Source organism: Schistocerca gregaria, chromosome 1 (assembly GCF_023897955.1).
Source record: "Schistocerca gregaria isolate iqSchGreg1 chromosome 1, iqSchGreg1.2, whole genome shotgun sequence".
NCBI classification, from domain to species: domain Eukaryota; kingdom Metazoa; phylum Arthropoda; class Insecta; order Orthoptera; family Acrididae; genus Schistocerca; species Schistocerca gregaria.
Genome location: NC_064920.1, coordinates 640,047,340 through 640,060,487, shown reverse-complemented (window position 1 = coordinate 640,060,487; position 13,148 = coordinate 640,047,340). Strand labels below are relative to the sequence as shown.

The window sequence follows — 13,148 nt, the reverse complement described above, 5'->3', positions numbered from 1 at the left end:
CCGTGACAGAGCACTTCATCACTGGCCTCCAAGAAGCCCTGATCTTACCCCCCTGCGATTTTTTCTTATGGGGGTATGTTAAGGATATGGTGTTTCAGCCACGTCTCCCAGCCACCATTGATGATTTGAAACGAGAAATAACAGCAGCTATCCAAATTGTTACGCCTGATATGCTACAGAGTGTGGAACGGGTTGGAGTATCGGGTTGATATTGCTAGAGTGTCTGGAGGGGGCCATATTGAACATCTCTGAACTTGTTTTTGAGTGAAAAAAAAACTTTTTAAATACTCATTGTAATGATGTATAACAGAAGGTTATATTATGTTTCTTTCATTAAATACACATTTTTAAAGTTGTGGTATTCTTTTTGAATCACCCTGTATTACTTAAGAAGACTTCAGTTGCTTACATATCTGGGAATCTATTCTCCCCTTCATACCTTCATTAACAGTATGGAGTGGGCCACCGTGTCAAATGCTTTTCAGAAATCTAGAAATCTGCTGCCCTTCATCCATAGTTTGCAGTATATCATGTGAGAAAAGAGCAAGCTGAGTTTCACAGGAGCAATACTTTCTAAAACAGTGCTGATTCATGGATACAAGCTTTTCAGTCTATAGAAAATTTATTATATTCAAACTCAGAATATGTTCTACAATTCTCTAGAAAACCTCTGTTAAGGATATCAGTCTGTAATTTTGTGGGTCCACTCTTTTATGCCTCTTATATACAGGAATCATCTGGGATTTTTTGGAGTCACTTGGGACTTTGCACTGGGTGAGAGATTCATGATAAATGCAAGCTAAGTAATGGGTCAGTGCCATAGAGTACTCTTTGTGAAACTGAAGCATGATTTCATCTGCAACTGGTGACTTACTTGTTTTCAACTCTGTTCTTCTATGCCAGGGATGCTTATTAATGTGTCTTCCATAGCGGATGCTGTGCGATGGTCAAATGACAATATGTCTGTAATATACTCCTGTGTAAACGATGTCTCAAGTGCGAAATTTAAAACTTTAGGTTTTCTTTTGCTATCTTGTACTGCCATACCAGATTGGTCAACGAGTGACTGGATGTAAGCCTTAGACCCACATGGCGATTTGACACATGACCAGAATTTTCTTGGGTTCTCAGTCAAATCTTTTTCTAGTGTTTGGTGGTGGCAGCTGTTATATGCTTCATGCATACATCTTTTCACAGATGCATGAATCTCTACTGACCTTTGACTGTCATCATTTGCGTGTTCCCTTTTGAACAGAGAGTGCAACAGCCTTTGCTTCCTCAGCATTTACCAAACTTTGTTGTTAAACCACAGTGGCCTTTTACATCCTTCATCCACTTACTAGGCACATATACTTTTCCAAAGCACGATTTACAGTCTGTTTAAAATTTGCCCATAATTCCTCTATGTCCATCATAATAGAAGTGAATGATGTCAGTTCATTGTCTAAGAGAGATGCTAACAACTGCTTATCTGCTTCTGCTAGAAGAACAGAACAACTCTCCAAGTCTTCTGGACTGAATTATTAACTTCCATAACCACAGCCACTATGATGACATCAGTATCATTAATCCCTGTCTCCATACTGATATGGTCCACCCTGCCTGTAGCTACAACTCCTACGATATTTCCATTGCATGTGGGCTGCCGAACTAGCCGCTGAAGACAGTTTTCGAAAAACATGTCCAGAAGTGCTTTGCAAAAGTGTGTCTGCACCCACTGCATTGAATCCATAGATGTACCAGCCTGTTCTCAGGACATTAAAGCCACTGCCAATAGTATTGTGTGATCTGGGTATTTACAGGCTACTGACTGTAGACTTTCTCTGAATGACTCATATAACTATCACAGTGGAAACAGGTGGCTAGGAAAAACAACCATCAATAACTTTATTTCACCTAAATCTGTTACACATGACCAGATAAATTCACTGTCACACTCAGTTTCAATCTCAATAGAGACAATATTTTTGTCAACAGCAATGAACCCCCCCCCCCCCCCTTTCCAATGGTATCTAATCTGCCTTTCGCATATACATTCCATGACTCGCTAAATATCCCAGGAGTTTTCTATTTTAGGTTTCAGCCAACTCTTGACTCCAAGAATAACTGGAGTGTGAGAACTTTCCTGTAGTACAGTACATTCGGGAACTTTATTACGAATACTTTGGCAATCTGCTGAATGCATTCTGATTTCACTATCTGTGTATTGACTGGTGAGTGCTCACCAGAATAACTAAAACTACAGCCTAGCCTAAAAACCTCCATGTGTGCTCCGCAAGCACTCTGCAACCTGAGTAGCTGCTTTCTTTGGGTAGTAAATCTCTGACCAATCAAAGAGACCTACAATTCCCCACCCGATTATGCAGGTCCAGAAATTTGCACAGACGACAAAGCCTCTGGCTGAGACCCCCACTTGGCTCCAAACCAAAATGACCCCAATCAACTCTGGGAACAATGCTGTAAATTATTAGCTTTGCTTGTAACCAGGGTGTGAGGTCAGTGACATTCACTAAATCCACCAGCAGCCTGAAAATCCTTGCAACAGGCATCACTGGTGCTGATGTGAGCTACAAGTTGCACATGACTGCACTCTACTGCTAGACAGCTACAATTAAGACTGCCTACATATTTTGGATAAGGCTCACCAGCACACATACCGATCACACATTGGCTTTTTTAAGCCCTAAACAATATCTTCCTAAGGGGCTCCATAATGCACATAATGTTGGAGCTCCCATTAAATAAGCAAATTTCAGCTCCTCATATGCTTGCTCAGACCCTGTTGAAGGAACAGTCACCTGTTCACTCACAGGGTGAAGAGATGAGGCCAGATGGCCAGACAGCCAGCCTCCACATTGGCCCTCTGCCTAAAGGAAGGTACACACATTACCACCCATCACCACACTGTTCTGAAGGCAAGAGGTACCTCAGCAGCAATGAGCAACACCTGAGATGTCCCATGTGATGCACCAGATTCTCTGCCACCGCTACACCTCAAGACAGCAGCATGAAAGCGGCTGACTAGCCAAAAGTATGTTCCACTATTCCTGAACTATGGCCAGCTCCTCCTGCGTCTGCACACTCCATGCAAACATCCTACACTGGCCAGCAAGACTAACTGAAGATGTAAACTACAAAACCATCCTGATGTGACACTAATGGACATGAGCTATGTAGCTGGCTCTTCATAAGAAATGAAAACTGCCCTAGGCCTGCCTGAATTTATGCTTACAGTTAAAAAAGTGAGATTAAACCTCTAAACCTCTTAAATAGAAAAACACATGAAATTTAAGAACTATCCTACAATGAAACCTGAAATCATTAAAACTTCATAAAATAACTGAAAGCAGTGCTTCAAGACGATGTTGCCACTTGGCTGATAATGTGAGATTTTTTCGTCAGTGAAATTTGCCACAACAGTCTGCATTCTTAGACAATTCTAACTTTTATGGTTGGATGCTGCATATCTTAATACATATATTACCAAAAACTGTAACAATTCACTTCCTCCAGGCAAAGGGTATTAAAAATAAAAGATTCATTTTCAATTCTCCCTCCCCCTCTGCCCACACACCCTCACCTTCTCCCTCTATCTTGCCCAACCCCTCCCACAACTCCCCTTGCACACTCGCTCACTCCCTCTTTCTTTCTCATACTGTCATTCATTACAGTTTTCATTAAGCTATCAAGTACTCCTATGAATAATGCCACAGCTGCTCTATCAGCAGAACAAATTAGTAGATGAGGTCATAAAACTACTCACTATGCGAGCACCATCACAGAAATTAACTCCTTCCATCGCCACCACAGTATAAGCATTCTGGTTCAGGAACCTTATGCAATTTTCGAAGCAGTACAAGCAGCATATACAGCACTTCAGACAACAACGGGCGACACTAGATGTTTCCTTGTTAGCATGCAACCTGAAATCATTAATACTTCCTAAAATAAATGAAAGATAGGTACCTGAAAAAGAAGAAATGTTCAGATCATCTTTTAAAATTTTCACTGGTGATATGGAATTGCTACACACTTCACATAGGACAGTCTCTCAACAGGGTGATTTTGATAAAAGGGCAACAAATAGCAGGAAATTATCCCTGACAGGATAAGGAGCAAAAACAATCATATGGATATTGACAGTGACATTGGTAACAGAAACATGCATGTGGTCTTTGAGCAGGGTACAAACCAGGTTACCACGTGGAACGTTCTCCATCCACAACAGCTAGAATCATCTGCATCATTTACAACATGTGCATGCCTTTTTACCAATGGACTTGCCTCCGTAGCAACTGTTTTGTCACTGGTTCATCACATAGGCCACCACAGCATTGGGATTTCTGACACTATTCCTGTTCGCAGATGAGGCTACCTTTACAAGGGGTGGTACTGTCAACCTTCACAACACCCGCCTGTGGGCTATGGAGAATCCCCATGGTATGGTGGCAGTGAACTATTAGTTCCGGTTCAGCCTCAATTTTTGGTCAGAGATTATTGACGATCACCTTGTGGGACCAATCATCCTTCCAAAATGCCTCACAGGCGAGGCATATCTGCACTTTCTGTGAGTGACCCTGCTTTCCTTGCTGGTGTGAAGGGTAATGTGGCAGCTACATGACTACAGGCAGAACATTCCCACTTGCCATGTGTGCTTTCAATCATGGAAACCTACTCGCCTGAAGATCTTTTATCTCCACCTTCAAGTGGGTGTACATTCCTTGGAAGGCATTTCCAGTCATTTGCTGATATGACCTTTTTTCCCTTCTTATCCTTGAAGGAATCATTTCCTGTAGTTTGTTCACCAATCATCCTTTATAAAAAAAGGTTTCCACTACACTATGAAGAACTTAATGTTTCTGTGAATTCATACATTATGGGACAAGTGTAAAAAATATCAGTGTGTTTCATTAGTGTTTGAATTAAATTAATTCAATGCAAAATTCCAGAAACCTGTACCACTTACTTACATTCACAATCAACTGACAGCTTGCCACATGATATGACAATACAAAAAGGAGAGACATTCATAAGGTTTACAAAGTTATGTTACAGAATATTTTAAAGACTTAAAGTGTATCTCTTCTTTTTAAAGTGTATCTCTTCTTTTGAGCTGCACTTATACAACAAACTTGAAAACTGATATTCAGGGAGAATAATGGGGAAAGATATAAGTTTTATAAAATAATGTAATCTGTGTAAACTCACTTAGCATGTAGATACATCAGTATGAGACGTGGAAGCTTGAAGATTGTTATAAGCAATGAACCTTTAGCAACTGATCCCAAATGTTGGCAAACAAGTCGCTCCATAGCTGTTCTCACGGGGGTAATATCTCTTGATGAACGTCTGCAGCACAGACAAGAGATTTTTTGTTTTCATTTAATGTTTTTTACACAAAAATATTTTAAAAATATGAATTTGTTTGTTACCTGTTAAAATACCACTGTGATACTGCACCAGCAATGACCATTTGTTGGCAAGCCAAAATGAATTCAGGAACCCAGACAAGAGCAATAAGGTAAATCCACCAGAAATATCGTACCCACATTGGATCAACAAACTCCACCCAAGTAAATTCTGAAACAATGGAATTAAGGAAGTAAATTCTCCGAATCACAAACTTCTTTCTTTTTAAAATCCAGCATGTGATATAAATATACATCCAGATGTATAAATCTATACAATTTTTGGTACACTTTCCCAATAAGCACTATAAGAGTTATTTTCTAATGCTAAATCCCTCTCTCCAAAAGACCAGAATCAACTGCAGAGTAAATACCTGTTAAATTTACATACTGCATGAATGCAAGTGAGATAAGACTAAGGGAGAAATGAATCTATGAAACTGCTTACAATATATTGTGAAGGTATAGTAAAAAATCTCCATAAAATCAGAACACATATAAACATATTTAAATCAATTGCAATACCTGAAATCTAATGATTCCTTCCAGGGCAGTTGAGACAGTTAATTTCAAGAGCAAAAATGAAACACTGTCATCAATAAACAAAATATACAAAATGGAGAATTAACAAATATGTTTAAAAAGTTTATTTTATTACTTATACTATGACACAAAACAAATTTTGTCTTGGAGGACACAAAAGCAGAAATACACAAGGCTGAAAAACAGTAATTAAAACACCTCTGAACATTTGGACTTATGAATTTTTAAAAATTAACTAAACAACATAACAATATTACGAAAAGGATAGGTGCTGCTCAACGTATAGTGGAGATGCTGAGTAGCAGATAAACACAACAAAAAGACTGTCAGAAAGTGAGCTTTCAGCTAACAAGGCCTTTGTCAAAAATAGACAACACACACACACACACACACACACACACACACACACACACACACACAGTCTCCAGCAGCTGAAGCCAAATTGTGAGCAGAGGCAACCAGATGGTGGAGATAAGGAGGAGGCTGGGCAGGGAAGATGACGGATAGCAGGTTGGCGTGGGAGGTAGGAGAGGGCGGGGATGGTAGTGGAAAAGGAGAGAAGTAAAAAGACTGAGGATGCATCGGTGGAATAGAGAGCGGTGTAGTGCTGAAATGGGAACAGGGAAAGGCTAGATGGTACGTACAATAACTAATGAAGGTTGAGGCCAGGAGGATTACAGGAACATATTATATATTGCAGGGAAAGATCCCACCTGCACAATTCAGAAAAGCTGATGTTGATGGCAAGGATCCAGATGGCACAAGCTGTGAAGCAGTCATTGAAATGAAGAACATTGTGATGGGCGGTGTGATCAGCAATGGGGGTTCACCACAGTTTGCAGTGGCCACTTAAGCGGCCAGACAGCTTGTTGGCTGTCATGCCCATGTAGAATGCAGCACAGTGCTTGTAGCTTAGCTTGTAGACCACATGACTGATTTCACAGGTAGCCCTGCCTTTGATGGAATAGATGGTGTCTGTGATCGGACTGGAGTAGGAGGTGGTGGGAGGATGTATGGGGCAAGTTTTGCATCTGGGCAAGTTTTGCATCTATGTCTATTACAAGGATATGAACCATGAGACAAGGATAGGAGACAGGGGTTCTGTGGGGAGGGTGAGAATATTGTGTAGGTTCAGTGGCTGGCAGAATGCCACTGTGGAAGGGGTGGGAAGGATAGTGGGTAGCACATTTCTCATTTCAGAGCATGATAGAGATAGTCGAAACCCTGGCAGAGGATGTAATTCAGTTGCTCCAGTCCTGGATGGTACTGAGGCACAAGAGGAATGCACCTCTGTGGCTGGACGGTGGGCCTTTGGGAGGTGCTAGGTGACTGGAAGGATAAGGCACAGGATATGTTTTTGTACAAGGTTTTGAGGGTACTTTCAATCTATGAAGGCCTCTGTGAGATCCGGTATATTTCAAGACGACTGCTCGGCACTACAAATGTGACGGCCACGAGTAGCTAAGCTGTATGGATGGGACTTCTTGGTATGGAATGTGTGGCAGCTGTTGAAGTGGACGTATTGCTGGTTCTTGGTGGGTTTGATATGGGCAGAAGTTCTGAAGTAGTCATCTTTGAGGTGGATGTAAACATCATGGAAGGGTGGCTTGTTGGGTTGAGTATAACCAGGAGAAGTGAATGGGGGAGAAGGTGTCAAGGTTCTGGAGGAATGTGAACAGGTGTTCTCACCCTTGATCCAGATCATGAAGACATCATCAATGATTCTGACCAAGGTGAGGTGTTTGGGATTCTGGGCATTTAGGAAGGATTCCTCTAAATGGTCTATGGATAGGTTGGTATAGCATGGTGCCATGCGGGTGCCCATAGTCGTATCCCAGATTTGTTTGTAGGTAATGCCTTCAAAGGAGACATAAATGTAGGTCAGGATTTAGTCGGTCATGACGACATAGAAAGAGGCTGCTCATTTGGAATCCATCACATGTTGGGAAAGATAGTGTTCAACAGCAATAAGACAATGGGCATTAGGGATGTTCGTGTAAAGGGAGGTGGCATCAATAGTGACAAGCAGGACTGAAGGTTGTGGTCTACGAGGGCACAGTAACCAGTCACAATGGGGCATAATGGGTTTATGGACTTTAAGAAGTATGTAGAAGGCAGGAGTGCAGGGATGGTAGGGGTGAGGAGAGAGATGGACTCTGTGGACAGGTTCTGGGATGGGCCTAAGGATTTGAGGAGACATCGGAGATCCTGTTGGATTCCTGGAATGGGGTCACTGTAGCAGGATTTGTAGGTGGATAAATCTGATGGCTGCCAGAGTCCTTCTGCCAGGTGATCCCTGCGGTTCAAAACAACAGTGGTGGAGCCTTTGTCAGCAGGTAGTATTATAAGATTGGGATCAGTTTTTAGGTAGTGGATTGCAGTTCTTTCTGTGGGTGTAGAGTTAGTTTGCATGTTGAAGGATTTGGGGAATGATGGCAACGCTTGGTTCGAGATTAAGAGATTCTGGAAGGTTAACAAGGAGTGATTTGGGGGCAGTGAGGGTAGCCTACAGTTGGGTGGAGGAGCAAACTGAGTCAGGTAGGGTTCAACATAGGTCTTTAGTTGAGTCTGATAGGTGGGGTTGGTGGCTCCCCCTAGAGGAATCCTTCCTAAACACCCAGAATCCCAAATCCCTAATCTGGTTCAGATTCACTGATGACACCTTCATGATCTGGATCGAGGGTGAGGACATCTTATGCACGTTCCTCCAGAATCTCAACACCTTCTCCCCCATTCACTTCACCTGGTCCTACTCGACCCTACAAGCCACCTTCCCCAATGTTGATCTCCACCTCAAAGATGGCTACATTACTACCTCTGTCCATATAAAGGCTACCAGCCGCAAGCAATCTCTCCACTAGACTGCTGCCACCCATTCCGTATCAAGAAGGCCCTTCCATACGAATTAGCTACCCATGGCGCTTGCATCTCTAGTGAATGAGCAGTCCCTCTTGAAGTATGTTGATGGTCTCACTGAGGCCCACACAGGCTGTAATTATCCTTCCAGCCTTGTACAAAAACAGATCTCTTGTGTCTTATCTTTCCAGTCACCTACCACCTCCCAAAGTCCCACCATCTGGCCACAGAGGTACATTTCCCTTGTGACTCATTACCATCCAGGACTGGAGCAACTGAACTACATTCTCTGCCAGGGTTTAAACTACCTCTCATAATGCCCTGAAATGACAAATGTACGACCTAGTATCCTTACCACCCCTCTCACAATGGCATTCCACCATCCACTGAACCTACACAATATCCTCATCCATCCCTACAGAACCTCTGCTCCCAACCCCTTGCCTCATGGTTCACACCCCTGTAATAGATCTGGATGCAAGACCTGCCCCATACATCCTCCCTCCACCAACTACTCTAGTAGAGTCACAAACATCACCTACCTCATTAAAGGCAGGACTACCGGTGAAACCAGTCATGTGTTCTATAAGCTAAGCTGCAACCACTGTGATGCATTCTACGTGGGCATGACAACCAGCAAGATGTTGTCTGCGCAAATGTCCAATGACGAACCGTGGTCAAGAAACAGCTGGGCCACCCAATTGCTGAGCACACCACTCAACACAACAATTTCATTTCAATGATTGCTTTAAATCCTGTGCCATCTGGATCCTCCCCACCAACACCATCTTTTCTGAATTGTGCAAGTGGGAACTCTTTCTGCAATATATAATATGTTGCTGCGACTCTCCTGGCCTCATCCTTCATTAGTCATTGTCCATAACCATCTAGCCCCTTCCCTGTTCCCATTCCAGCACTACACCCTCAGTTTTCTCACTTCTCTTCTTTTCCACTACCCTCCCTCCTTCCTCCTGCTCTTCATCTAACCTTCCAACTGCACCCAGCTGCCCTACCCTGCCTCCATCTCATTCCTGCGTGCTGACACAAGCAGCACTTTATCATCTCCCACCCCATCCTGCTATCCCTCCCCTTCTCCACCACAGCCTCCTCCTTACCTCACCACCAGGTTGCCTCTCCCATCATGTGCTGCTGCTCACAGTCTGGCTTCAGCTACCAGAGACTGTGGTCATGTGTTTGTGATTTGCATTTGCATGAGTGTGTATGTGCGTGTTTTCTATCTTCGGCAAAGGTCTTGTTAGCTGAAAGTTCACTGTCCGACAGTCTTTTCGTTGTGCCTATTTACGACTCAGCATCTCCACTATTTGTTGAGTAGCAACTATCCTTTTCACAATATTGTTACGTTCCATCCTGGATTTTCCACTGTTTAAACAACATTTTAACATCTCAGGTAATTTCTCCAAAATGGAGAAGTGTATCAATTGGAGAAGCAGACATAGCCTCTTTGGGTAATTATTCCAGTATTGACCTGTACTGATTCAGAGAAATTACAGAAAATCTAAATATGAATTGTTAGACAAGGATCTTAAGTCCTTTCCTTCCAAAACATGGTCCACACAAATGCAACTTAGACACGTCTGCAGTCAGAGAGCTGAAAGCACACTGCGAGCAGCAGCACTAGTGCATGATGGGAGTGGCAACTGGGTGGGAGTAAGGAGGAGGCTGGGGAGGGGAGGGGGAGTGATAGTATGGTGGGAGTGGCGGACAGTGAAGTGTTGCAGTTTAGACGGAGGGCAGGAGAGAAGGTGAGGAGAGGGGGGGGGGGCGGTAAGTAGCAGAAAGGACAGAAATAAAAAGATAAAAAGAAATTAAAAGGCTGGGTGTAGCAGTGAAATGATGGCTGTGTAGTGCTGGAATGGTAACAGGGAGGGGGCTGGATGGGTAAGGACAGTGAGTAATGAATGTTGAGGCCAGGAGGGTTACAGGAATGTAGGATGTATTGCAGGGAAGGTTCTCACCTGCGCAATTCAGAAAAGCTAGTATAGGTGGGAAGGATCATTTGGCACAGCCTGTGACGCAGTCACTGAATGAGGGATATCATGTTTGGCAGCGTGTTCAACAACGGGGTGGTCTACTTGTCTTTTGGCCACAGTTTGTCGGTGGCCATTCATGCAGATAGACAGCTTGTTGGTTATCATGCCTACATAGAAAGCAGCACAGTGGTTGCAAGCTTAGCTTGTAAATCAAATGAATGGTTTCTCAGGTAGCCCTGCCTTTGATGGGATAGGTGATGTTAGCGACTGGACTGGAGCAGGCGGTGGTAGGAAGATGTATGGGACAGGTCTTGCATCTAGGTCTATTACAGGTGTATGAGCCATGAGGTAAGGGACTGGGAGCAGGGGTTGTGTAAGGATGGGCAAGTACATTGTGTAAGTTTGGTGGACGGCGGAATACCACGATAGGAGGGGTAGGAAGGATAGTGGACAGGACATTTCTCATTTCAGGGCACAATGAGAGGTAATTGAAACCCTGGCAGAGAATGTAATTCAGTTGTTCCAGTCCCGGATGGTACTGAGTTACGAGGGGAATGCTCCTGTGTGGCCGGACTGTGGGGCTTTTGGAGGTGGTGGGAGATTGGAAAGATAAGGCATGGGAGATTTGTTTTTGTACAAGGATGGGAGGATAATTACGGTCAGTGAAGGCTTCAATGAGACCCTCAGTATGTTTTGAGACGGACTGCTCATAACTGCAGATGCGGCAACCACGAGTGGCAAGGCCGTACGGAAGGGACTTCTTGGTATGTTGACATTCACCAGAAAAGCAGTACTGCACATGACTGAATATGAGGACTGCAGGAGCTGTGCATCAATGGTTTTCAAAAGTGGAAAAATGAATATTCACAAGAATGACTGAGGTGGCCATCTGTCTGTACCCAGCAACAAACAGGTACAAAAAATTGATGGAAACAGACAGTTTACCCAATACCTCAACAGTCAGACAACTTTCTGCAGATTCTGAATGATTAGCATGCCACAAGCTCTGTGCTCACTGGAATCCAACTCTTCAAGGGCAAAACTTAATGCATGGAGAGTTTGGTACTCATTGAGAGAAATGATAAAAGCTTAAATTTGAATGATGAATACATAAAGAATTAAGGCAAAGCCATAATTTTAGGATTATATGTAGCCTAAAGTAGGTTACTTTCTGGATAGCTACATTACAAGTATTTTTCAATGCAAGTCATCAAGCAATCCATAATATTGTCTGTTTCCTGTAAGAGGAATTTATGCAGTGCTTCCTGTATTTTATTGCTCATATAAAATTGACAACCTCATAAATAATCTTCAATAGTCTGCAGTTTTGAGATCTGGGTTGGGGGCAGTGTGCTCCAACACCGTAAAACCCAAGTGGACGATGTTTCAAGAGTTTCGCATCAACAAGTCTCAATGCTCACTGTTTAGCTTCAATAGATGGTCAGCATATTACTGTACCTTAAGGTTTCAATAACTCTCCCCTCATCCAAGTAATTTTCCCCACAGGTCCATCTGACCCCCCCCCCCCCCCCCCCCTCCGGACAGTTGTTTGCATTACCCTTCCTACAGAGGCCCAAGTCGGCCTGGCAGGTGATTCCAAATATTTCCATCATAAACTATGCCATTTTGATTCAGATTCTTAACAAAAGAACCATGTTTTGTCTCCTGTGACTATCCTGATCAAAAATTGTTTGACATTTCTTATTATTACAATGGTCATGTAGGTGAGTGTGCTCTACATGGTGATCGCTATATACACTTTAACACTTTGATATGCAGAACCATGACTAACAAAGAACATGTTATCTCACCAACGGCAGTTTAGTACTCAGTCTAGAACAAACTGCAGAATGAATGAAGATGAAACCTGGACATTTAACCTTATATTTATGCACTAATATAAAACAAGAAAATGTCACTACTTACATGCAATGCTTGTTTGCGTTACATCCATGAGTAACTTTTGCTGGCAGCACATTTTTGAAAACTATGCAAGGGCAGGAGTAGGATATGGTATGAAGGATCGTTGGGATTTTTTTCAGAGAGACCATTCATTCACGAGGAATTCTGTGGCTAGGAAACACATATTACAACATTATGAAACATATTATTATCTAAACAAAACTGTTACATTTATGGACTATATTTCTGAGATGTAGCAAAATGTAGGTTTTCTAAATGCATCTTTCTATTACGCACGTTTAAAGCCAGCCAAAGAGATATTATTCCGTGGTTTTAATGTTGTTGTCTCTGCATCATTGTTCTTCACCACACTCTCATCAGTAAAACTAGCAAATGGCAGAAATGGCTTTACTCCAGGATAGCCTGAAAATGAAGAAACACACAATTA

General features: G+C 42.7%; 1 protein-coding gene across 3 annotated transcripts in view; it reads right to left on the bottom strand.

The window, feature by feature from the left end:
- LOC126360439 (choline transporter-like 1) overlaps window positions 1–13,148 on the bottom strand; it is a 141,831-nt gene that overhangs the window by 26,177 nt on the left and 102,506 nt on the right. For all 3 annotated transcript variants that reach the window (XM_050007711.1, XM_050007710.1, XM_050007712.1), the window contains 4 exons: window positions 12,998–13,123; window positions 5,433–5,580; window positions 5,209–5,349; window positions 3,764–3,923 (listed from right to left, as the gene is read on the bottom strand). In XM_050007711.1, coding sequence (XP_049863668.1) covers window positions 3,764–3,923; window positions 5,209–5,349; window positions 5,433–5,580; window positions 12,998–13,123 — 575 coding nt within the window. The remainder of the gene's footprint in view (window positions 1–3,763; window positions 3,924–5,208; window positions 5,350–5,432; window positions 5,581–12,997; window positions 13,124–13,148) is intronic.